The sequence below is a fragment of the Sapajus apella genome, unplaced genomic scaffold, assembly GCF_009761245.1.
Source record: "Sapajus apella isolate SASKATOON/1434 unplaced genomic scaffold, GSC_monkey_1.0 scaffold72, whole genome shotgun sequence".
NCBI lineage: Eukaryota > Metazoa > Chordata > Mammalia > Primates > Cebidae > Sapajus > Sapajus apella.
The window spans coordinates 1,527,491-1,554,892 of NW_022437012.1; the positions used below are offsets into that span (position 1 = coordinate 1,527,491).

The 27,402-nt window shown below is 38.7% G+C and overlaps 1 protein-coding gene across 8 annotated transcripts in view; it reads right to left on the reverse strand.

The window, feature by feature from the left end:
- EPB41L5 (erythrocyte membrane protein band 4.1 like 5) overlaps window positions 1-27,080 on the reverse strand; it is a 142,725-nt gene extending 115,645 nt beyond the window's left edge. For 4 of the 8 annotated variants that reach the window (XM_032250622.1, XM_032250620.1, XM_032250624.1 and 1 more), the window contains exons 1-3: window positions 26,898-27,080; window positions 23,741-23,928; window positions 387-491 (exon numbers count right to left, since the gene is read on the reverse strand). In XM_032250622.1, the coding sequence (XP_032106513.1) occupies window positions 387-491; window positions 23,741-23,920 (285 nt within the window). In that variant the 5' untranslated portion in view covers window positions 23,921-23,928; window positions 26,898-27,080. Of the gene's footprint in view, window positions 1-386; window positions 492-23,736; window positions 23,929-25,178; window positions 25,885-26,897 lie in introns of those variants that run through there. The other 4 variants (XM_032250625.1, XM_032250621.1, XM_032250626.1 and 1 more) reach the window with 4 other exon arrangements.
- Between the last annotated feature and the right edge of the window lie 322 nt (window positions 27,081-27,402).

The window sequence follows — 27,402 nt, forward strand, 5'->3', positions numbered from 1 at the left end:
GTAAAAATTACTACCATTTATGCAAGAGCCCACAAAACCCCCATTCTAGCATTCTTTCCATTACACAGTGTTTCTCAAATTCCTGTGTGCCCAACAATCAAGTCAATAGTTATTAAAAAGCAAACCAAGATTCTAGAGCCCCATCCTCAAAAATTTTGTTCTTGTAATTCAAGTTAGGACCAGAACTCACATTTTTTTTTTTAACAAGTACTTCAGGTGATGCTAAAGCAAGGTGGGGGGCATGGGCAGTGTCAAAGCTTTGTATCACAGGAAATAACACATCAAGAATACACTGAATATATCAAGAATATAGCAATCAGTATATCATCTGAAATTTCTCATTTCTTCCCCTTATGCTAAAACATCCAAATAAAACAGTTACTCACTGCTACTTGTGCTGAATCCATAAATCTCAGACCAAAATAGTCGCTTTCAATAAGGTCCAGGTGGTACATAATCTGATCAAACAACTCTTGTCCTTTGGCTTTTTTCTGAAATGGCAAGAAAATAAGTAAATCATTAAGTGGCTTATAAGATCAACACTCCTGAACAAAAGATGGTTTTAGTTATACAAGATCTCTTGAAGAAAGGAGGACTTGCAATACCAAAAGTATTACTATATAGCAGATAATGGATAAGACATTACAGTTTTCTAGTAAATCACTTAAGGCCAAAACAAATTTGTGATCTATATGTTCTCCTGGAGAGTTACTTCCAATCAACCAACAAAAATTACCTTTGAGGTACAAATATTTGTGTGTAAGGATAAATTCCTGTGTTGTCATCAATTTTTAGAGTCCCTACTTTAAAAGGGCCATAACATCACCGGAAAAAGAAAACACACAAAAAAAGGAAGAGTACTTTAGTAGAAAATATGTCAAACTACACTTGCAAACAGATTTTAGAGAAGAGACAGAAACTAGAATAATCAGTGAAGGCTTGATGGAAAAGAATCAGTCAGACTGGAAGAGAATGTAAGGTAAGAAATAATAAAACTGGGAGGCAGGAGGGAATATGAAATCATAAGATCTCATAACTACTGTGATGATACAGAGGACACCAAACAGTAGCTTAATAAATAGCTAAGAAACTTTGTATGGAAAAAGCCATTCTCAAAGTGTGGTCTCAAGATCACCGAGGATTTCCAAGACCCTTTCAAAAGATTCGCAATGTCCTAGGCTTCTCATATACCTGAAACAAAATAACACTTTGCAACACAGTGAACATAGAAGCATATAAGAGAACCCAAGTACCTTCTTTTTTTTTTTTTTTAAGAGATGGTGTTTCACCATGTTGGTCAGACTGATCTCGAACTCCTGAACCCAGGTGATTCACCCACCTCAGCCTCCCAAAGTGCTGGGATTACAGGTGTAAATCACCTCGCCTGGCCTAGAACCCAAGTACCCTCTATTAAGCCAGACATGAAACAGATTTGCAGCCAGGCGCAGTGGCTCACACCTGTAATCCCAGCACTTTGGGAGGCTGAGGCAGGTGGATCACCTGACGTCAGGAGTTCAAGACCAGCCTGACAAACATGGAGAAACCTCCGTCTTTACTAAAAATACAAAATTAGCCAGACATTGTGGTGCATGCCTGTAATCCCAGCTGCTCAGGAGGCTGAGGCAGGTGAATTGCTTGAACACAGGAGGCAGAGGTTGTAGTAACCCAAGATCATGCCATTGGGCAACAAGAGTGAAACTCTGTCTCAAAAAAAACAAAAAACAGATTTGCAAAGCAAATGTGCTTCAAACAATGAAACTCTTCTAAGCTTTTTGTTGTTTTGGAAAATAGTTACTTTTATAACATGCTTTATATTATGTTAACATACAAGGGGTATGTTGTTGCTATATTAATAGATGTTAATCAATTATTGATTGATCAGTTAATCAATAAATATTTTTAAATTTTTCAGTTTTAATTTCTAATATTGTAACTATTGGTAGATATAATCCACATAAGCAAAAGCATTGTTGGGATCCTCAATTTTCATAATTGCTTATCCATGCCCCTCCCATATGTAGAATTCTAAATCACAATTTAGAATTCTACATATGGGAGGGGCATGGATGGTATTTCCTATTAAAAAATGAACATATAGTTGGATTGTTTATATCAATCTCTGCCTTTTAACTGACAGGTTTATTTCAACTTGTCCTTTGCTTTTTCTATGCTTCTTTTTAAATCTTTTCTTTTAGATAAGTAAATCCGTCATCTATATTTCCTTTTATCAAGACAAGAACTCTACCATGCCCTCATGTCCTCTAATCTCCCCTCCACTCAATTCCCATCAAGTTTTACAGATATACTTCTATTTTTTTTTCTTTATTCTTAGCTAATTTTTTAAAGACAACAACTTCTACTTGGGTATTTCAACACTTTAAGTTCACATGCCTTACACATGTACATTACATGTCTTGTGGCATCTGCCAGATTTGCAAATACTCAACTTATTTGAGTTCTTTCACCAAATATGTTTCCCACGTGGGCTTTGTACAGCTTATCTTCTCAGGCCTTGGCCTTTCTATATTTCGGAATATTTTCACCAACACCTCACACTCGAATGACAGTTGTATGGATAGAAATGTCAAGGATAATAGTTTCTTTCAATACTTTCTATAATACTCAAAAAAATATTATTCCATTATCTTCTTGAGTCAACACTGCTGTTGATAAGCATGATGTCAATCTCATTTTTGTTCCTTTGTAATGTTACTTGTTCACTTTTAGACTCTTCTCTAATAGTCTTTAATTTCACTGTACTGTGTACAAGGGGGTGTTTTTCTTAATTATATTGTATTCTATATGGTCCTCTTCAATCTCAGATCTTTCAACTTTCTTTAATTCTAGACATCAACCTCTATTCTATTGTTTTCTCAAATATTTCTCCTTTGTCATTTTAAGTTTCCTACATTAATGGTGGCACCTTTTATTTTTAGCATACATTAATTATCCATTTAACAACACATATAACAGACAAAAGTTCGGAAAGCTTTAGTAATATGACAAAATTACATTAAAAACAATGACAAGGCTAGAATTTTAATTTTGCTATATCTTCCAAGTTCAAATTCACTGAGGATTACCTACCTCATCTAGATTTCACCTGAAATGTCACCTGAGATCAGTAAGTCAGATACCCCACTTCTCACGCAACTTCTTCTAGCTCATTCACAAAATTACTTTCAATGCCTAAGTTCTCCAACCACATGGGAAATTTCCAGTACACTGACCCAACTTCGCAGGCATCAGCCTTATTTCTCCTTTTTTTTTAAAAGTATAACACAATTTTCCACATTAACTATTTTTAAGTATAAAATTCAGTACCATTAAAAATATTCACCATGTTGTACAACTGTCACCACTACCCATTTCCAGAACTCATCACTAACCCAATCAGAAACACTATACCCATTAAAAACATCATTTTCCACTTGCCCTCATCATTACCCCTAGTAATCTCTCTCCCATTAATACTTTCTGTCTCTATGAATTTACCTATTCCATGTATCTCACATAAGTATAATCATACAGTATTTGTCCTGTTATTTCTGGCTTATTTCACTCATAATGTTTTCAAGGTTCATTCGTGTTATAAAATATAACAAAATTTCATTCCTTTTTAAAGCTGAAAAATATTCCATTGCATGTAAATACCATTTTGTTTACTTTCTCAAGTCCTACTACGCATTGGGGATTTCTCCACCTTTTCCGTTTGGAATAAGGCTACACGAACACTGATGTGTAAGTAACTGAATCTCTGCTTTCAACTCTTCCTGGTATACACCTAGAAGTACAATTCCTGGGTCATATGGTAATTCTATGTTTAACTATTTTTATATTTTTTTATTTTTTCCGAGACGTCTCACTCTGTGGGTCAGGCTGGAGTGCAAGGGTGTGATCTAGGCTCACTACAACCTCCGCACCTGGTGTTAAAACAATTCTCGGGCCTAAGCCTTTCGAGTAGCTGGGACTAAGGAGCACCACTATGCCAGGCTAATTTTTGTATTTTTAGTAGAGATGGGGTTTTGCCATGTTGGCCAGGCTGGTCTTGAACTCTTTGCTTCAAGCCTGTCAAGTGCTGGGATTCCAGGTGTGAGCCACTGCATACAGTCATATGTTTAACTTTTTGAGAAACTGTCACTTATCTACAGTGACAGCACTATTTTACATTCCCTCTAAAAACGTATAATAATTCCAGTTTCTCCACATCCTTGCCAACATTTGTTACTTTCTCTTTTACTTTTTAAAAATAGCCACCTGACCGGGTGTGGTGGTCATGCCTGTAATCCCAGCACTTTGGGAGGCTGAGGCAGGAGGATCACCTGAGGTCAGAAGTTCAAGACCAGCCTGACCAACATGGTGAAACCCCATCTCTTAAAAAATATATATAGCCACCTGATGGGTTTGAGTAAGTCTCTCTCATTGTAGCTCTGACTCAAATTTCCCTACTGATTAGTGATGTTGAAAATATTTTGATATGCTTATTAATAGGTATATGTGCACTGATTAGTACTGCATTTTAATATGTGCATTGATTTTAATGCCTATTCAAAATATGCATTTACTATATATCAATGAGCATGCCATTGTAATCTGTGTTAATATCTCACTGCATATATGAATGTATCATAATTTCTTTATCCAGTCCCACATTGGTGGATTTCTGATGTGTTTCTACACTGTGGCTTTTACAAACAGCTTCAGTGAATATTCTTGCACTTATATTTTGGCAAGTTTTTGTAAATATCTCCAAAGGATAAATTCTGAGTGAATTTCTAGATCCCATGTATATGCCCTGTTAATCTTTGTAGATGTTACAAAATTTCCTTCCAAAAAGGTCAAATCAATCTGTGCCCCAATTACGGTATGATAATGATAATGATTTCTCCACAATCTCATAGGAGTGAGTATCCTCAAACTTTTCAGGGAAGAAAATAGTACGTCCTCATTGTTTTGATTTACATTACATTAGGAGTGAGATTACCCTTTCTTCTTCTCTCCCTGTCTTTTGTCATCTGCTTTTATATTTTACCAATTTTCCTATTTGATTTTTTCCATGAATTGATTTTTATATATTCTAAACCAAGAAAATTAATCTTCTCTGTTTAGTATGTTGTGAATATCTTCTCCTGGACTGTCATCTTCTTATTTTAAGATACATTAAATAAATTTAACTATGATTTCTTCTAAAATTTTCAGGTATTTTTAAGTGGCATGTTATGTGCCAATATAACCATAAAACTGTTTCTTTATTCAAATTCATTAACTTATCAAAGATGTGTTTCAGGGCCAGAATCCTGTATTGATTTTTTGAGACATGGTTTGCCCTTTAGATCATCAATTCCGTTTCCCTTTCAGACATTTTCTGCTCTATACATTGACTTCTAAATTTCAGGAACACCAATCATTCCCACATAGAACAATTTGTTTTCTCTTCCATATATACTATTTTTGCTAATTGTTTCAGAGTTGTGTTCTTTTTCACTGTGAAAATCTCAACCTTTTTTTCTTTGTCAGTAAGCTGTTCTTAACTGATTTATTTCTCTAAGAGTGGAAAATCTATCTCCTTAGTTCTTACATTTCAGATCAGTTGTTATTTTTATCACCACATCTTCAAGCTCATTAACATCCTTTCAAAGTTCATCTGTGGTTATTGCAGAGAATTTAGATTTTTCTCTTGGGTTATGTTTTCTTCCATAGTAGATTCTTCACCTGCCCTTTCCTGGGTTGCATGCTCACTTGCTCTCTTCCTTTCTTCCCTCTCTTTCTTGGTCAAGGCTTCAGTGTGCTTGCAGGGTGATGTGTATGGCACGCACATGTTAGCAAGCTGCTCCTTTCTCACCTGGTCTGTGGCTTGTCGGTCCTCCAGCAGCTGCCTAGAAGTGTTTCATTTGGAGGTTTACTCTGGGAGGTGTAAAGCAGTCAGAGCATCTACCATATTTGTTGTGTTGGATTTCTCAGTAAGTATAGCATATCCCATGCCCGGTCCAGGTTCACCCTAACTTTGCACAGTTGCCATCTTGGACTTTCATAGTGGGGACTATCTTTGGGGCTTGGATTTCCTATACTGGGAGCTACCTTTGAAGCTTGTATAGTTCAATTCAACGTAAGACTTTTTATGTATAGGCTTGGACTTTTATATTTACATATTTTCTTTGGAGAAATGTATAAGTTCTATGTCCATTTTTGAATTGGCTTTTGTTGCCATTGCTCAGTTACAGGAGTTCTTTATATATTCTGGATATTAATCTCTTATCATCTGTCTGATTGGCAAACATTTTCTCACATTCTATGGGTTGTCTTTTTACTCTCTTGGCAGTATCCTTTAATACACAAAAACTTTTTTAAGTTTTGATGAGGTCCAACTTATTTGTTGCGTTGCCTATGCTTTTGTTATCATATCCAACAAAATCACTGCCATATCTAATGTCACGAAGATTTTTCCGTTTTTTTCTAGGAGTCTCATAGTTTTAGCTCTCTATGTCTTTGAGCCATCTTCACATTAATTTTTGCATATGGTGTAAGAAAAAGGTCTGACTTCTTTCTTTTCCATGTATCCAGTTTTCTCATCACCATTTGTTGAAAAGATTGTCTTTTCCCAATTGAGTGGTTTTGGCATCCTTGTCAAAAATCATTTTACCATATTTGCAAGGGTTTGTTTCTAGTCTCTCTATTCTATTCCACTGGTCAATGTCTGTCTGTATCTCCAGTACCGCACTGCTGTTTTTTTTTTTTTCTTTTATAGAGATGGTGTCTTGCTATGTTGCCCAGCCTGGTCTTAAACTCCTGATCTCAAGCAATCCTCCTGCCTCAGTCTCCCAAAGCACTGGAATTACAGGTGTGAACCATCACCCAGCTCCACAGTTTTGATTCTGTAGTTTTGTGGTAACTTTTGAAATCAGCAACCGTGAGTCCTCTAGCTCTCTTCTTCCTTTTCAAGGTCATTTTGGCCCTATTTGGGCTCCCTTGAAATTCTATATGGATTTTAGAATGGGTTTTTCTATTGCTGCAAATAACATCATTGGGATTTTGATAGGAATTGCATTTAATCAATGGATCACTTTAGGTAGTACTGTCTTAACAAGATTAAGTCTCCAAATTCTTGAATGTGGGATATCTTCCTACTTATTTATGTGTTCTTTTCTTTCTCTTAGCAATGTTTTATAGTGCAAGTCTTCTGCCTCCTTGGTTAAATTTATTCCCAAGTGTTTTATTCTATTAGATGCTATTATAAATTAAATTGTTTTAGTTTCATTTTCAGATCATTGCTAAATTCATTTATTAGCACCAAAAGGTCTTTTTTTTTTTTTTCCCCCACAAAGTCTTTGTTTTGTAGGTGTAAGATCATGTCATCTTAAAGAGAGGTAATTTGATTTCTTCCCTTCCTATTTAAATGCATTTCTTTTTTCTGCTGAATTGCTCTGGCCAGAAGTAACAATACTATGTTGAACAGAAGTGGCAACAGCAAATATCTCTATCTTGTTCCTGATCTAGGGGAAAAAGAAACTCGTACTTTTAAATTTCATTTATTTCTTAATTTTCTATTGTATGCTTCCTATTATATCTTTTCTTTCCTGCTATGGAAAGAATTCCTAAACATGATCTTCCAACTCAGTAATTTCTCCTTCATCTTAATTGATCCTAATTTCATCCCATCAACTGTGTTCTATATATATTTCTTACACCTAGTATTTCCCTTTGATCCTTTTAAGTAAGTTTTTGTTCTTGTTTCATGTTGTTAGTATCTTATCTTTTAGAAAATTTATTAGACTTTTCTTTGTATTCCATCTGCCTTTGCTTCTACTATATACATAAAGATATTAACAATGTAAAACAAGAAAACACACACATACACACAGTTTGTTGTCTTTTAATTGACTTTTGAGGTACTTGTGCTCATTTATCTCCTTATTTTGGATATATTCATTTAGGAATATGAGTTGCTTTCTCTAGATTACGTGTAACAAGAGAAAGGCCTAACTCTAGTCTGTACCTACCGGCTCCATTTAACACTGAAAAATCCCTGGAGGAATAAAAGAATTCTAGGGAGGAGAGCCCTAACAACCAGAAAATCACAGTTAATCACTTCCCATTATACAAACAACTCCCTCAGGTTAATAATTCATTCCCTGTCCACAGAAAAAAAAAAAGAAAGTAGCATTGGGAATAAGGCATTTTTAAAATTATAATGTAGGAGGGGTAGGAAATTTAGGTAAGGGAATTTTAGGGGTGAGGATTTTTAGAGGTAGGAAACTTTTTAGACAGTGCTATTATGATTTATTCTTGAAGACACTTCCACCCATTGTCTGAGTCACGGCTATCACACCCCTTAAAAGAGATACTATCAAGACAAAATTTGGAGCAGGGGGATAAGACCTCCATCCAAACTGCCTTTTATCTCAATTATCCTTCCACAGTCACAGTAGCAGCCCCCTAAACCAGACTGCAGCCACTATTACTACACACACACTCCAGTAGCAACACTCCTTATCTTTTCAGTCTTATGGTCATTCATGGGTTAATCTTAGGAGAGGACACTACCAGCCCTTATTACTTCAATATCTTATTCCAAACAGGGCAAGAATCCTCATTAAAAATCTGTGATTGGGAATAATCTTAACTTCCTTTAGGGATGAACTGGTTTTAAAGTTAAAGTTCTGTTTCAAATACGATTTCTAATTTCTTTGATGTATTCAACAATTTTCTTAAAGAGACAGGGGTCTCACTATGTTGCCAAGGCTGGAATTCAGTGGCTATTCACAGGTGTAATCACAGTGCACTACAGCCTCAAACTCCTAGCCTTGAGCGATCCTTCCACCTCAGCCTCCTGAGTAGCTGGGACTACAGGTGCTCATCACTGAGCTTGGTTTATTGAACAAACATTAACAAAACACATACTATGTGTCAGGCACTGTTCTAAGGAATTAAACAGGAAAACAAAAACAGGTAAGCCCCTGCCTTCAACAAGCTTACCTTCAATTAAAGAAAAGAAACCCAGGCATGGTAGCTCATGCCTATAATCCCAGCACTTTGGGAAGCCAAGGCAGGAGGATCACTTAAGGTCAGGAATTCCAAGACCAGCCTGGATAACATAGCAAGACCCCACCTTTACAAAATATTTTTTAGAAATTTTAGAAGAAGCTTATATCCTAGCAAGTGAAGAAAATACTAGGCTAGCTAGTGATAAAGGTTAGAAAGAACAAGGTAACTATGGGAAATGGTGTTTAAATGGGGCCCACTTAATAAAGGAGATTAGAAAAGAGACTGAATGACATAAAAGTCAACTGTGCAATTATCTAGAGAAAATGAATCCCAGGCAGAAATCACAATAAATGCAAAATTCCCAACTCTGTGTGTGTGTGTGTGTGTGTGTGTGTGTGTGTGTGTATGTCTGTGTGTGTGTGTGTTTAAATAATAAAACAAACCAATTGAATATTTAAACATATTTGTTCTACCAACATAACGGAAAAGAAGGAGAAAGTCATTATTGGAAATGATAAAGAAAACTACTGGTTTTAAACAACACTTATAACAACAACAAAGTACTGCTAACAAACTTAGGGCCTCAACGCACTCAAACAATTTGACTTACTGACTGATGGACTGATTTTGAGACAGGGTCTCACTCTGTCACACAAGCTAGAATGCAATGACATGCATGGCTCACCACAGCCTTGACCTCCAGGACTTAAGGAATCATCTCGCCTCAGCCTCCGAAGTTGCTGGGACTACAAGCATGTACCACGACGCCTGGCTAATTTTTGCGTTTTTTTTTTTTTAACAGGGTTTTACCATGTTGTCAAGCCTGGTCTTGACTGCCTCAGCTTCCCAAAGTGCTGGGTTATAGGCATGGTCACACTGAGCCCAGTTAACAAATTTAATTATGCTAAAATATGCTAATGGCAATCACCCTAAAAGGAACACAAAATATTTATACACCACAGTAGAAAGCCACAGAAGTCTTCTGCTGAATTCATTTATCTGGTACCAAACATAAATGTTTCCATTACCTTCATTCAAAGGTGTATTTCTAGAATTAATTTCATATTCCATCAACATTGTATATTTGTTTCAAGACCAAAGAGAAGCATTGCTTTAAAAATAGCTCCCCTCCTTATTCTGCCAACGCATCATTTGGTAGACTCCTGAAGTACTATGATTGTGCTCTAAGAAGAAAAAGAATGGGCTTCTGCCAGCTAGACAGCTGCCTCTTCAGAATAAAAATGCTTTCAAGATTATATATTGACTCCTCCTTAATAGATGCCAATTCTAAGCCAACCAATAGTGAACACAAGGCATTTCTAGGTTCCTGAAGTAAATGATGCATGATTTTATTTTTTTCAGACAGGGCAACTCTGTTGTCCAGGCTGGAGTGCAGTAGGGGGATCTTGGTTCACTGCAGCCTCAACCTCCTGGGCTTAAGCAATCCTTCTGCCTTGGCCTCCCAAGTAGTTGGGACCACAGGCGAGCACCATCACAGCTGGCTAATTTTTTTTTTTTTTTCTTTTTTTTCTTTTTTTTAGATAGAGACAGAGTTCTCACAATGTTACTTAGGCTAGTCTCAGGTTCCTGGGCTCAAGCAATCCTCCCACCTCAGCCTCCCAAAGTGCTGACATTATAGGCGTGAGCAACAAGGCAACAAGGCACAATCTGTTTTAGGTTGGTCCCAAAGTAATTGCGGTTTTTGCCATTAAAAACTATTGCAAAACCCATAATTACTTTTTTTTTTTTTTGAGATGGAATTTCACTCTTGTCGCCTAGGTTGGAGTACAGTGGTGTGGTCTCAGTTTACTGCAACCTCTGCCTCCCGGGTTCAGGCAATTCTCCTTCCTCAGCCACCCTGGTAACTGGGATTATAGGTACCTGCCACTATGGCAGGCTAATTTCTACATTTTCAGTAGAGATGAGGTTTCACCATGTTGGCCAGGCTGGTCTTGAGCTCCTGACCTCAGGTGATCGCCCACATCAGCCTCCCAAAGTGCTGGTATTACAGGCATGTGCCACTGCACCCAGTCCATAATTACTTTGGCACCAACCTAACAACAAAAATCTGATATCCAAAAAAAAGAATTTCTCAGAACATCTTACTCTTTTAGTGACAGCATGTAATTTTTTAAAAACTTCATTGTCAGTCTAGCCTTCCAGAGGAAAAAACTACATTACCATTTCATGAAAATAAGTCACAGAGAAGAAGTAAATGAAGTAACTGTAGTATGTTGGTTTCAGGAAGATTTCTGATTCTAACCCAGAAATAAAATGTTATCATTGATTAGATGAAAAGCATTGTCATGATAATATTATTCATTCTGGGTGAGTGAACACCCTTCTCAATCATCATTTGAGAAATAATTATCAGCCTGCTAGCATCAACCTTAGAAATGGTGTTCTAAATCAATTGGTTCTACTCCATTCTGTATTTTTAGAGTTTTTAATTTCATTACACACTTAACAGTACATACAGGAAAATTTTCATTACAGAAAAAATTCATTTTTGACATAATATTGAATTCCTGGACAGACACCTATTATGTGTTAATGCTAGTTATACAGATGAATATGCTTATATTTCCCTCAAGCAATCACATGTTTCTTAGAATAAAGTTATAAACAACTACTTTAAACACAATAAATGTGAATGCTAGTCTAATAGTATAACAAAATGCTAACTAAATAAGGGTGGGTTGTTCATTCTATCTCAAGTATTAAAGGCTTCAGAGGATTTTATATTCAAAATTGGGCCTGGAAATGTGAACAGAACTCTGCTAACCTAGATAAAAACAAAATACAGATCTGATCTTGACAGTCTAAGGAAGGGTTTAGGAAAGAAAAGACTGGAGGCAAGAGTCAGAAGACAAAGTGGCAGAAGTTGCCAATGGAGTGTGATTTGCCTAAAATTGCCACACGGAGTGTCACTCTGTTCTTTAAAATCCTTTGTTCCTCATCACCTACGGATTAATATGCAAATTCCAGGGCACAAAACAGTCCTTCCTAGCTGTTCCTTGCTTATTATTATATATCACAGCCTTATCTCCTCTATCATTTCAGCATTTTTATCTGCTTGTAATCTCCCCAATAAGTCATGACTCTGAAACCTTGCAAAATGCATTTCTTTCTGCTTAGAATGTCCTTTACGCCTCAATGAACTTTTAAAATCTGTAAAATCTGTAAAATGTCTGTAATCCCAGCTACTCGGGAGGCTGAGGCAGGAGAATCACTTAAACCCCGGAGGCAGAGGTTGCAGTGAGCCAAGATCACTCCTCTGCATTCCAGACTGGGCGACAGAGCCAGGCTCCATCTCAATAATGTAATGTAACATAACATAAAGATAATTTGGCAGGTAGGGGCAGCTTGGGAAGTGGAGAACTCTGACTAGTCGGGTTGAAGATGGGATCATACAGGGTCCAAGTGAGTTTCTGTTACTGTCTTCTGTTCCTGAGTGGGATGGCAGAACTGGTTGAGCCAGATTGCCGATCTGGGTGGTGTCAGCTGATCCATCCAGTGCAGGTCTGCAAAATATCTCAAGCACTGATCTTAGGTTTTACAACAGTGATGTTATCCTCAGGAGCAATTTGGGGAGGTTCAGACTCTTGGAGCCAGGCGCTACATGACCCCTAAACTGTAATTTCTAATCTTGTAGCTAATTTGTTAGTCCTGCAAAGGCAGACTGGTTCCCAGGCAAGAAGGGGGTCTTTTCAGGAAAGAGCTGTTACCAATTTTGTTTCATAGTCAAACCATGAACTGAATTCCTTCCCAAAGTTAGTTTGGCCTATGCCCAGGAATGAACAAGGGCAGCTTAAAGGTCAGAAGCAAGGTGGAGTCAGTTAGATCTGATTACTTTCACTGTCATTGTTTCCTCAGTTATAATTTTGCCAAGGTGGTTTCAATCCCTCCCTTTGTGTATCATAGCACCTTATTCTCAAGGTGTGGGCTATGAAGACTGGAAAAGCGTCAATCACTCTGGCTTCTTCCTGCTGACAGAGAGCGGGAGTAGGAGTTGCCCCTATGGTGAAAGGAGTAGAACTGCTTTGCAGCTGTGTGAGTATACATGCAGGCCAGGCTGGGGTTCCAAGGCTTGCATGACAAAGGCAATAGAATTTTTACCAATAGTTTTACCAATTATGTACTATAAGGTAAATAATGAGTTTTAGGATAAGGAGTGCAATTTCCAGTTTTAAAAGTAAAGATGTGAAGGCATTAGTTTGGGGACTTAGAGCCCACAAAAAATTTAGGATTTTAGTCTAAATTGAAGAAAAATAGCTCAAAAACAACAGGTATTATAGGCAGTTTCAGTATTATCTTTTCATCAGCTTTCCATCTTTCTCAGCAGAAGGTATTTCTCCTAGAATGTTCTTCCTCTACCTATGTATATAAAACCAATTACCTATAATCCCAGCACTTTGAGAGGCCGAGGCCAGTGAATCACTTGACGTCAGGAGTTCGAGACCAGCCTGACCAATATGGTGAAACCCCGTCTCTACTAAAAATAGAAAAATTAGCTGCATATAGTGGTGGGCGCCTGTAATCCCAGCTACTTGAGAGGCTGAGGCAGGAGAATCGCTAGAAACAAGGAGACAGAGGTTGCAGTGAGCTGAGATCACGTCACTGCACTCCAGCCTGAGCAACAGAGTGAGACTCTGTCTCAAAACCAACAACAACAAAACCAATTACTGAGGAACATTTTTCCTACTCATTTAAAGAAACTCGGATCTGCCCTAACTAGCCATTCTCTAGCAGCTGTGCTATCTCCTTCCTTCCATCTATTGCCAAATCTCATTGCAATCCTGCATTTTCCCTTCACGTACTTCCTCAACTAATCAATATTAAGCACCTACTATGTACAAGGGACTATGAGAGGTCCAAAAAATATGACCGTCTCCAATAATTTCCTTAGCCCTCCAAAATCTGGCTTTCAAACACACCATCCCACCAAAATTCTTTGCTTCACTTCCATCCTTTTTTTCTTCACGACAGCCGACTACCTTCTTATAATCTTTGATGTAATTGATATACCCCTCCCACCAGAGTTAGAACTATGTTTTACCCATCTTTATTCCCTCCCTGAACTATATACAAGTACTAAGCACTAGTCTTCAATCCCCCTCCACCATATCCATGTAATAAGCAGGCACTCTTTCTTATGCAGCCTCACTATCACTGGAAGTCTGCAGCCCCATCATTTTGTGCCTACATTACCATAGCAGTCTCCACGCTTGATTTTTTTTTCTGTAACAAATCAAGCATATCACCTCTAAATTACATCTATATATCTTTTTTTTTCCTTGCTCTGTTGCCCACACAGGAGTATAGTAGCATGATCACAGCCCACTGCAGCCTCTAGCTCCTGGGCTCAAGCAGTCCTCCCACCTCCAGCCTTGTGAATAGTTGGAGCCACAAGTGTACACCATGGTACCTGCCTAACTTTTTTTATTTTCTGTTGAAACGGGGTATCCCTGTGTTGCCTAGACTGGTCAAACTCTTAGGCTCAGGCTATCCTCCCATCTTGGCCTCTCAAAGTACTAGGATTACAGGCATGAGCCACTATGCCCAGTCATGTTCCTTACTACTAAAAAATCTTAAGTGGAATAAAATACAAATAGACAAAAATCTATGCATTCTTTTTTTTTTTAATAGCTTTATTGAGCTATATAACTCACACACCATTCACCCATTAAAAGTAAACAATTCAATGTATTACAGTATATTAACAGATATATACAACCATCACAAAAATCAATTTTAGAACATTTTCATAACCTCAAAGAGAAACCCTAAGCAAGGCACAGTGGCAAGTGCCTACAGTCCCAGCTACTTAGGAGACTGAGGTGGATCACTTGAGCCTAAGAGTTCAAATCTAGACTGGGCAACAGCAAGACACCATCTCTAAAAAAAGAAATTCCATAAACTATAGCTGCCAACCCATACCACCCTATCAGTTCCCATTCACTCAGGCTGCCCTAAGCAAGCACTAATCTACTTTCTTTCCCTTACAGATTTCCCTATTCTGAAATTTCACATGAATGGAATCACGTGGTCTTTTGCAACTAGCTTCTTTTAAGAGAATAATGTTTTCAAAATTCATCTGTGTTTTAGCAGTATACTTCATTTTCTTTATGACTAAATAACATTCCATTATATGACTATTACACATTTTATTTATCCATTTACTACTGATGAGCACCCAGGTTGTTCCTACTTTTTAACTATTATGAATAGTGCTGCTATGAATATTTGTTACAAGTTTTTGTGCAACATGTTTTCCATTCTCTTGGAGCTATGCCTACAAATGTAATTGTTGGGTCATGTGGTAACATTTGAATAACTGCCACGCTATTCTCCAAAGCAGCTGCACCATTTTACATTCCTACCAGCAGTGTCTGAGGGTTCTGATCCGTCCATATCCTCACCACCACTTAATATTATCTGACTTTATTTCAGCCTTCTTAGTTGGTGTAAAGCTGTATCTCGCTGTGGTTTTATTTTGCATTTCTATGATGACTAATGATGTGGAGCTTCTTTTCATGTGCTTGCTGGCCATTTATGTGACCTACCTGGAGAAATGTCTATTCAGATCCTTTGCCCATTTTTAAATTAGGTGTTCTTTATATATTCCAGATACAATTTCCTTATCAGATATATAATTTGCAAATACTTTCTTTGTAAGTGTAACAGTCTTGTAGCTTCTTTGATGGTATCCTTCAAAGGCCAAATGAAAAATTTTTCATTTTGATGAAGTCCAATTTATTTACTTTTTCTTTAGTTGCTCATGCTTTCTATGTCATGTAAGAAAGTGGTGCCAGGCCAGGTGCAGTGGCTCACGACTGTAATCCCAACACTTTGGGAGGCTGAGGCAGGCAGATCACTTGAGGTCAGGAGTTCAAGACTAGCCTGGCAAACATGGAGAAACCCTGTCTCTACTAAAAATATAAAAAATTAGCTGGGTGTGGTGGTGGGCACCTGTAATCTCAGCTACTCGGGAGGCTGAGACAGGAGAATTGCATGAACCCAAGAGGCAGAAGCTGCAGTGAGCCGAGATTGCACCATTACACTACAGCCTGGACAATAGAGTGAGACTCTGTCTCAAAAACATAAAAAGAAAAAGAAAAGAAAGAAAGAAAGTGGTACCAAATCCAAGGTCTAAAGATTTACTCCTGAATGTTTGAGGTGATGGATATCTCATGTACCCTGATTTGATCATTTACCCATGTATCAAAATAGCATTATGTACCCCCCAAAAAGTACTATATCAATAAAAAATACAAAAAATTATGCCTATTTTTTTTTCTAAGGATTTATAGTTTTAGCTCATACTTTTAGGTCTTTATTCTGAGGTTAATTTTTGTATACAGTGTAAGGTGAGAGTCTAACTTCATTCTTTTGCATATGGAAATACCACATCCCCTAGTACCAATTGTTAAAAAGACTATTCTTACCCATATTAAATGGTCTTGGCACCCTTGTAAATAAAAAAAATCAGTTGACTGCATGGGTTTATTTCTGAGTTCTCTATTCTGTTCCACTGATGTATGTGTCTATCCTTGTGCCAGTAGCACACCAACTTACTGTTGCTTTGTAGTAAGTCCTAAAATTGGAAGTATGTGTCCTCTTATTGTTTTTCCATATTGTTCTAGCTATTAACAGGTTCTTGCAATTCCTTATGAATTTTAGAATCAGCTTGTAAATTCCTACAAGTAGGTCAGCTGGAATTCTCATGGGACTGCAATGAATGTGTAAATCAATTTGAGGTGTACTGCCATCCTACCAACCTTAAGTCTTCAAATTCATGAACATGGGATGGTTTTCATATATTTAAAATTATAACTATACATGGTCTTATATAACTTAAAGCCTTTAGAATCTGTATCAGTAAAGTATATAAGATATATAAAAATTGTTATCTATTAACCTTAAATGTAAATGGCTAAATGTCCCAATTAAAAGAAACAGACTGGCAAACTGGATTAAGAGACAAGACCCATCAGTGTGCTGTATTCAGGAGACCCATTTCATGTGCAAAGACACATATAGGCTCAAAATAAACGGATGGAGGAAGATTTATCAAGCAAATGGAAAGCAAAAAAATCCCAAAAAAAAAAACAAACAACAACAACAACAACAAAAACAGCAGGGGTTGCAATCCTAGTCTCTGATAAAACAGACTTTAAACCAACAAAGATAAAAGACAAAGAAGGGTATTATATAAATGGTAAAGGGATCAATGCAACAAGAAGAGCTAACTATCCTAAATATATATGCCCCCATAGTCATTAAGCAAGTTCTTAGAGATCTACGAAGAGACTTAGACTCCCACACAATAATAGCAGGAAACTTTCCTCACTGTCAATATTAGATTAAAAAGACAGAAAATTAACAAGGATATTCAGGACTTGAACTCAGCTCTGGACCAAGCAGACCTAATAGGCATCTATATAACTGTCCACCCCAAATCAACAGAATACACAGTCTTCTCAGCACATCTCATTTATTCTAAAAATGACCACATAATTGGAAAACACTCCTCAGCAAATGCAAAAAAACAGAAATTATAACAAACAGTCTCTAAGACTATAGTGCAATCAAATTAGAACTCAGGATTAAGATACTCACTCAAAATCACACAACTACATGGAAAATGAACAACCAGCTCCTCAATGACTACTGGGTAAATAACAAAATTAAGACGGTAATAAATAAGCTCTTTGAAACCAATGAGAACAAAGATACAACATACCAGAATATCTGGAACACAGCTAAAGCACTGTTTAGAGGGAAATTTATGGCACTAAATGCCCACAGGAGAAAACAGGAAAAATCTAAAATTGACACCCTGACATCACAATTAAAAGAACTAGAGAAGCAAGAGTAAACAAATTCAAAAGCTAGCAGAAGACAAGACATAACTAAGATCAGAGCAGAACTGAAGGAGACAGAGATATGAAAAACTCTTAAAAAAAAAAAAAATCAATGAATCCAGGAGCTAGTTTTTTGAAAAGATTAATAGCCAGACTAATAAAGGAGAAAAGAGCCAGACTAATTGCTGGCCAGACTAATAAAGAAGAAAAGAGAGAAGGATCAAACAGACAATAAAAAATGATAAATGGGAGATAACACCGCTGATCCCACAGAAAACACAAACTACCATCAGAGAATACTATAAACACTTCTACGCAATTAAACTAGAAAATCTAGAAGAAATGGATAAATTCCTGGACACATATACCCTCCCAAGACTAAACGAGGAAGAAGTCAAATCCCTGAATAGACCAATAACAAGTTCCTAAATTGAGGCAGTAATCCTACCAGAGGTACAAAGAGGAGCTGGTATCATTCCTTCTGAAACTATTTCAAACAACAGAAAAAGAGGGACTCCTCCCTAACTCATGAGACCAGCATCATCCTGATACCAAAACCTGGCAGACACAACCAAAAAAGAAAATTCCAGGCCAATACCCTTCATGAACATCTATGCGAAAATCATCAATAAAATACTGGCAAATCAAATACAGCAGCACAGCAAAAAGCTCATCTGCCACAATCAAGTCAGCTTCATCCCTGGGATGCTGGTTCAACATACACAAATAAACATAATCCATCACATAAACAGAACCAATGATAAAAACCACATGATTATCTCAATAGATGCAGAAAGGGCCTTTTTCATGCTAAAAACTCTATAAACTAGGTATCGATAGAATGTATCTCAAAATAATAAAAGCTATTTATGATAAACCCACAGCCAGTATCATACTGAATGGGCAAAAGGTGGAAGCATTCCCTTTGAAAACTAGCACAAGACAAGGATGGCCTCTCTCACCACTCCTATTCAACATAGTATTAAAGTTCTGGCCGGGGAAATTAGGCAAGAGAAAGAAATAAAGGTGTTCAAATAGAAGAGAGAACGTCAAATTGTCTCTTTTTGTAGATGACATGATTATACATTTAGAAAACCCCATTGTCTCAGCCCAAAATCTCCTTAAGCTGATAAGCAACTTCAGCAAAGTCTCAGGATACAAAATCAATGTGCAAAAATCACAAGCATTCATATACACCAATAATAGACAAACAGGCAAATCATGAGTGAAGTCCCATTCACAGTTGCTACAAAGATAATAAAATATCTAGGAATACAACTCAGAAGGAATGTGAAAGACCTCTTCAAGAACTACAAACCACTGCTCAGGGAAATAAGACAGGACACAAACAAATGGAAAAACGTTCCATGCTCATGGATAAGAAGAATCAATACTGTGAAAATGGTCATACTGCCCAAAGTAATTTATAGATTTAACGTTATCCCCATCAAGCTACCCTTGACTTTCTTCACAAATTAGAAAAAACTCCTTTAAATTTCATATGGCACCAAAAAAGAGCCCACATAGCCAAGACAATCCTAAGCAAAATGAACAAAGTTGAAGGCATCACAATACCTGACTTCAAACTATACTAAAAGGCTACAGTAACCAAAACAGCATGGTACTGGTACTAAAACAGATATATAGACCAATGCAACAGAACAGAGGCCTCAGAAATAACCCCACTCATCTACAACCATCTGATCTTTGACAAACCTGACAAAAAAAGCAATGGGGAAAGGATTCCCTATTTAATAAATGGTGTTGGGAAAACTGACTAGCCATATGCAGAAAAGTGAAACTGGACCCCTTCCTTACACCTTACACAAAAGTTAACTCAAAATGAATTAAAGACTTACACGTGGCCGGGCACGGTGGCTCAAGCCTGTAATCCCAGCACTGTGGGAGGCCAAGGCGGGTGGATCATGAGGTCAAGAGATCAAGACCATCCTGGTCAACATGGTGAAACCCCGTCTCTACTAAAAATACAAAAAACTAGCTGGGCATGGTGGCGCATGCCTGTAATCCCAGCGACTCAGGAGGCTGGGGCAGGAGAATTGCCTGAACCCAGGAGGCGGAGGTTGCGGTGAGCCGAGATCGCGCCATTGCACTCCAGCCTGGGTAACAAGAGCGAAACTCCGTCTCAAAAAAAAAAAAAAAAGACTTACACGTAAGACTTAAAACCATAAAAACTCCAGAAGAAAACCTAGGCAACACCATTCAGGACATAGGCATGGGCAAAGACTTCATGACTAAAACACCAAAAGCAATGGCAACAAAAGCCGAAACTGACAAATGGGATCTAATTAAACTAAAGAGCTTCTGCACAGCAAAAGAAACTATCATCAGAGTAAACAGGCAACCTATAGAATGGGAGAAAATTTTTGTAATCTATCCATCTGACAAAGGGCTAATATCAGAATCTACAAGGAACTTAAATTTACAAGAGAAAAACAAACAACTCCATCAAAAAGTGAGTGAAGGATATGAACAGACACTTCTCAAAAGATGACATTTATGTGGCCAATTACTATATGAAAAAAAGTTCATCATCACTAGTCATTAGAGAAATGCAAATCAAAACCACAATGAGATACCATCCCATGCCAGTTAGAAAGGCGATCATTAAAAAGTCAGGAAACAACAGATGCTGGAGAGGATGTGGAGAAATAGAACACTTTTACACTGTTAATGGGAGTGCAAATTAGTTTAACCATTGTGGAAGACAGTGTGGTGATTCCTCAAGGTTCTAGAAGCAGATACCATTTGACTCAGCAATCCCATTACTGAGTATATACCCAAAAGATTATGAATCATTCTACTATAAAGACACATGTACCCGTATGTTTACTGCAGCACTGTTCACAATCGCAAAGAATTGGAACCAACCCAAACGCCCATCAATGACAGGCTGGATAAGGAAAATGTGGCACATATACACCATTGAATACTATGCAGCCATAAAAAAGAATGAGTTCATTTCCTTTGCTGGGACATGGATGAAGCTGAAACCATCATTTTCAGCAAACTAACAGAGGAACAGAAAACCAAACACCATATATTCTCACTCATAATTGGGAACTGAACAATAAGAACATATGAACACAGGGAGAGGAACATCACACACTGTGGCCTGTTGGAAGTTGGGGGCCTAGAGGAGGGATACCATTAGGAGAAATATCTAATGTAGATGACAGGTTGATGGGTGCAACAAACCACCATGGTATGTGTATACCTATGTAACAAACCTGCATGTTCTACACAGGTATCCCAAAACTTTTTAAAAAAGGAAAAAAAATTGTTATCTATTGGTTAATTGACCAAACATTTCCTAATTTAAAACTTAGGAGAGTTTTACATGACATGCTATTTACTAATACTAAGCTCCTAAACAAGTTTACCGTAGTATTTTCAAAGAGAAAACTTAACAATTAGATAGAAATTTCTACTTGATACCTTTGTCATTCACTGAAAGGCATTCTTACTCTAGTTTGTTTGTTTGTTTTTTAAAGAAGAAGATGGCTAGCTATAATCACTAGTGACTCTTATCGTAATGGAAAATGAGTATGTGTTTCACTCAATTTCCAAAATCAATTCTAAATCTTCTTCTAGAATCACAGTAGACTGGTTGAGAAAATAAATCAGAAAAGGGGAAATCATTCTTTCTTTTTTAGAAATTATTATTCTTCTGGCCTATTTTTTCCTTTAGTGACAATTTAGTAAAATAGGCCAAGGACCTCTTTATATCCATGCATGCACCTAGAGTTAGGTTAACAACTACAATTTCACCTACAGGTCTGAAAAGACAATTGTTCTCCCCCTTTTTTTTTTTTTTTTTTTTTGAAGAAGTCATGCTCTGTCAACGAGGTTGTAGTGCTGTGGCACGATCTCAGCTCACTGTAATCTCTGCCTCCCGGGTTCAAGCGATTCTCCTGCCTCAGCCTCCTGAATAGCTGGGATTATAGGCGCATGCCACCATGCCCAGCTAATTTTTCTATTTTTAGTAGACATAGAGTTTCACTGTATTGGTCAGGCTGGTCTCAAACTCCTGGCCTCAAGTGATCTGCCTGCCTCAGCCTCCCAAAGTGCTATAATTACGGCGTAAGCCACCACACCTGGACGACAACTGTTCTTGTTTCACAAAAAGTCAAATCTAAAACTCCAGCTGTTTCACTATAATTGTCTCCCTGAGAGGCCAGCTAGCTTATGGACTTGATCTGGAATCACATACACCCAGCTAAACGTGCAAGGTTTAGGAAACCATTCTAGACCAGTAACTAGTCATTTGTTCTACTACTTTAAAAGCTAGTGCTATATCTCTCCTCCATGCCCCACTGCCTTTTTAAAAAGCTTTTTCACAAATTCTACTCTCCTAGTATCAGCATATCCATCAACAACCCTGAGACTTCATACTTCAAACATTAGGTAACAAGAAACTTCTTTCCAGTCTCTTACACAGCAATCTCAGGTTTTTCACCACATGTCTAATGATATTTTAATGGAATAGTACACAAAACTCTTAAGATTCTTATCAAATTAGAAATAAGTATGAAAACTATCCTCACAAAATATCTCCTGCTGGAATGTCTGACAAACCCTCAAGAAGCCCTTACAGCAGGAAAATTTAGATGCTTTCAAGTTGTCCAGAATCAAAAACCCTAAAAATATACATCTTATAGACAAAGATAACAAATACATGTAATGATGACTTCAAAATACTTCAAGAAATCGTAAGTCTTTAATTTTATCATATTCTAACAATTTTAAATGTATAATGTACATATCTAATACATTCCAAATGATTAAGTTAATCAGAACATTCATTTAAATAAAACCCCCAATTCCTTATACTCTCACTTCACTTCATTAAGGCCTTCTAGAGCTTATTCAATCATGTATTACAGCAGCATCTAGGCTATCGCTTTGCCCAGAGACTTTTTAAATTGAATTTTCAGTAAATGAGTGTGTATTAGAAAGTTTGTGGGGAGGAAAGGCATTACGGAACATCCTATGAAGCTCACATCAAATGACGTAATTTACAGTAAGTTTTTGAATGCAGCACAAAGACATGGGAAAGAGATTTGGTATTAGTAAGCAGCTCAGAAAAAAATTCAACTGCCCAAAACCAAAAAGCCAACCTTTTCTTCTCCCCCTCCACCCAAAAACACCTGTAAAAAAAAATAAGCTAACCCCTTTCAAATATACTGGATCTTTTCACACTGAGTTATGATTATGCATTTCTGGAAAAAAAAAAACAAACACCTATCCAAAATACAGACATAATTACGACAGCCTGTCTGAGATAAAGACTACAGAGTATGAAAAACCTACAATGCAAAATACTTTGGGAGCAAAGAGACAGGCAGTCAGAGCTGAGGGTTATGAAGAAAGTCCTTTTTCTCCCTTCACTTCACTGATGTCTGCAAGTAAACCAAATCGTGGGGAAATACTTATTTTGAAGAAAATAAGGAGAGTTTTAAAAAATAGAGAAGTGCATAAAAAGTTAAAAGCCTTACAGTACACATGTAAGTGTTGTTATTCTCAAAGATTCTCAATGTTTTAATAATTGTTCAACAAGGATTGTGAGAAATCCGCTAGACTACATTATATGCTGTCACATAAAGAACACACATAAATACACACGAAAGGGACTCATGCCAATAACTGCCCTATCATTTAAATGTTTCGGGCAATCGCCACTAATTCCAAAGAGAAATACCATCCATCCAAGTACTTTTGGTCTACAGTTATCTGACACATGTACCTGATCCATACTAACCCATATTACCTCTATCTATTTCCATCCAGAAGTTATCCATCAAAGCTTTTAAAAAAAAAAAAAAAAGACAGTAATTGCAAACAGAATTTGGAGCTCAGCAAGACCTACTTACTGGCAAGTCCACACTAACATCAGTACCATCCAGAAGGGACACCCGACATGTGATGATGGACTTAGAATCTCCAGCTGCAGGAATATGTGTGGCAGCGCGTTGTGCTTCTCGGAGTCGTTCCTTCTCTGCATGTTTACGCATAGACCGACGCCCTAGTGTTCTACGGAAGAAACTCAGCATTTTTGTCGCTATAAAAGCAGAGAGAAAAAGATGGCATCAGAAAAAAAAAAAATGAGATTCTCCACAACAAGCAGTCAGTCAAATGGCATTATTTGGTCAAGTCCTGTGGATATTAGTAGAAATACTACTAAAAAGGGCTCCTGAGCTGGGGGCAGTGACTCATACCTGCAATCCCAATATTTTGGGAGACTCAGGTGGGAGGATTGCTAGAGCCCAGGAATTCAGGACCAGCCTGGTCAACAGAGTGAGACCTAATCACTACTAAAAATAAAATTAGCCAGGTGTGGTGGTGCATGCCTGCGGTCCCAGCTTCTCGAGGGGCTGGGATCAAGGATCACTTGACCCCAGGCAGTCAAAGCCGCAGTGAGCTGGGATTGCGCCACTGCATTCCAGCTCAGGCAACAGAGCAAGACCCTGTCTCAAAAAATAAGTAAACAAAATAAAAAATAAAAAGGGCTCCTGGTCAAGTAAATTTGAAAAAAATCATTAAAACTGGCTACTTTTCATAAAAAGTTCAAGACATATTTACATGATAAATATACACAATTTTTATTTGCCAATTAAAAAGTCAATTAATTTAAAAAGCTGGCTACTTTAATTCAAAAAGCTTTAAAAGACTTTTATGTATAAGACACAGCCATGGTTTGGAGCTTTCTAAATTTACTGGACTATTTTATCAGGAACTGATTTGGCAGGAGAGGGTAAACATTCGTGAAGTTCATCAGGTCTTCTAAATAGATAAATTATATGCACAACATCTTGTATATCCCAAGATGATGTGAGGCACTAAGATATCCTTTCATGACCATAAAAATTCTGAGAAGTTCCATTTCTTTTCTGAGCATTCATAATAAAAATATAAAAGCAATCACTAATTTCAGCTAAAATACAAATAAATTCAAATTTCAAATCACAGAACACTGAAGAGAGTTTTATCCTACACTGAGGCGGAATATGCGCGCACACACAGAGACACTAAACAGACACACAGGTAAACTGCTCAGTGAAATTCTCTCTGGAGAGGGGCATGACAGAGATCACAACAAGAATATATGGCCGGGTACAGTGGCTCACATCTGTAATCCCAGCACTTTGGGAGGCTAAGGCAGGAGGACTGTTGGAGGCCAGGAGTTCAAGACCTGGCCTGGGCAACATAGCAAGACCCCATCTATTTTTTTTTAATGAAAAAAAATAACAAACAAATGGGTTACTGAAAGGTTTTTTTAAATGATGGTTAAAAAAGTTTTCCCATACTCACTTTTCCCTTCCCACCTGCCATCTCCCAATTCCACTCTTCATGTTGCAGTGCTGGATTCTCAGCAACCACAAGTCTGACCCCTGTTCTAAAATCTCTAGTGGTCCTGGTCCCTGAGGCAGCTCCTCCTACTTGCCTGACCCATCTGTCAGCCTAGTCCCCACTGTTTGCTGTGCTCTTCTACTCTTTCTGCTCCGCCCAAAAGTCTTTTTAATTCTGGACTATTTTTCATGAGCTGTTCCACCTTTCTGGAATGTTCTTTTTCCACTTCACCTCTCCTCCACCTACTCCCACTTCATTGGACTAACTTCAGACTTAAATGTCTTATTCTCAGAAAAGCAATCTCAGACTTTGAGTCTAAATTAGATGTCCCTTTCAGTACTCTTGGCCTCTTCTTTATAACAAAGAAATTGTAATTAAATACCTGTTAATTATTATTTTTTTACTGGCTACTTCCCCCACTCACATACAAGGACAAAGACTTCGTCTGACTTGTTCATCACAAGCTAGCTTTGACCCAACAGCTGGCTGAACAACCCGCATGTCAGACACTCAATAAAAAGCTCGCCTGACACACTAGAATGACACAGTGGGATTTTTGGATGGTAGGTATATGTGGCTTCCAAAAACAGTAGTTTCCACTCTGTAGTTTCTAACTTTTCAACAGGGAACTAGAAGGATTTCCTTTAGAATCATAAAATGCAAATTTAAGCAATCCTAAATTAACAAGTTGGTTTAAAAAAAAAGCATCCAAAACCCAAAAATTAGTCATGAAATATGCATATTCTTACATGGCTGGTGGCCACAATATGGTATGCTTTTTGACAAAGCAATATAACAATATACAGCAAATGCCACGAAGGTAACAGTGTGTTTTGTCCCGGTAATCCCAATGAAGAAAATGCAAGCGACTAATTCCACAACAGTTATGCATACCGTTTTGAATAAAGTTGGCCTAAACCTGCACACCATCTTATATGCACAAATCATCCAACAAGGTTAAGCAGAGCTCAGCAACAGGTTATGTTAGAAATTGAGTTAATGCAGTTGCGGGTGACGTCAGAAAAGTACATGGTTATGAGAATTTTCCCCGTCATTTTTAAAAAACTGATATGATTAGTCTAAAATACTGCCAAACCTTTTAAAAGCTGCGTCTCGCTCTGAGATAGAATTCAAGTAACCACAGAGACAATTAACGTTTACACACCAAAGAACCCATCATTAGCACGACAAACGTCCCCGGTGGGGGCGGGGCGGGCCCTTCAGATCGGGTCTTTCCGGGGAGCACACCTGCCTCTGCACTCCCGGGGTCTGAAGTTTTACTCAAATACAAGTTAGCTGCAAAAGTCCACCAAGACCATGACACAAACTCGTCCCGCTGGACGGCAGCCCTGCGGACCTGTGAGGGGTGCCCGCGGCCCGGGGAGCGCGTCCGCCCGGCAAACATTAACCCGGCTGCCCCGGGCCCTCCGCTCCCGCCCGTCGCGCGGTATCGCCTGAAACTCGGCAGCCCTGCCTCATTGGCCGCCGCCGCCCCTCCCTCCGGCGGGATTAATGTCCTGCCAGCCAGACCAGCCAGGGGCCCGCCGCCCTAAGATCCGGGCGCGGCCCCCGCCCGGCTCCCCGGGGACAAGGCCGCCACCTCGGGCGCGGGCGAGGAGGGGTCCGCTCGGCTGGGAGGGCAGCGGGCTGCACTGCGGCGCCGCCGGGCCTCGCGCTTACCTGAGCTGGGGCCCGCGCGGCCCCGGCGACCAGAGGGGAGAAGAGCCTAGCAAGGCTGAGGAGGGGGCGCCTCCTCGGGAGACGCCAAGAAATGGCGCCCGCGGCGAGCCCACCCGCTCTAATCCCCGGAGGACCCCGGCCTCCCGCCCGTCCGCCCCTTAAACCTCCTTCCCAGCTCCGCCCCCAGGGCGGGGCGCTCCGCTCTTAAACGGGCGATGACACCGCCCCGGAAACTGGCCGGCGCTGCGACTGGGGAAAAGCCGGCGATGCCGGGCCGGGTCGGGCTGGAACTAGCGGTGGTAGCGGGGCGTCCGCGGCTGGTTTAACGCTGCGCTGCCGAAACGCAGCGCCTGCTCGGAAACCCAGCTGCCGCTGCGGCCCTCCGCCCGCGGAGGCGATGAACGCCCGCAGACAGACCCCGGGTTGGTCCTATCACGAAGGAGGCTGGTGGAGCTGGCTGCTAGATTCATTCATCCATTCGTTCAAGAAATTAATTCCTTCTGCA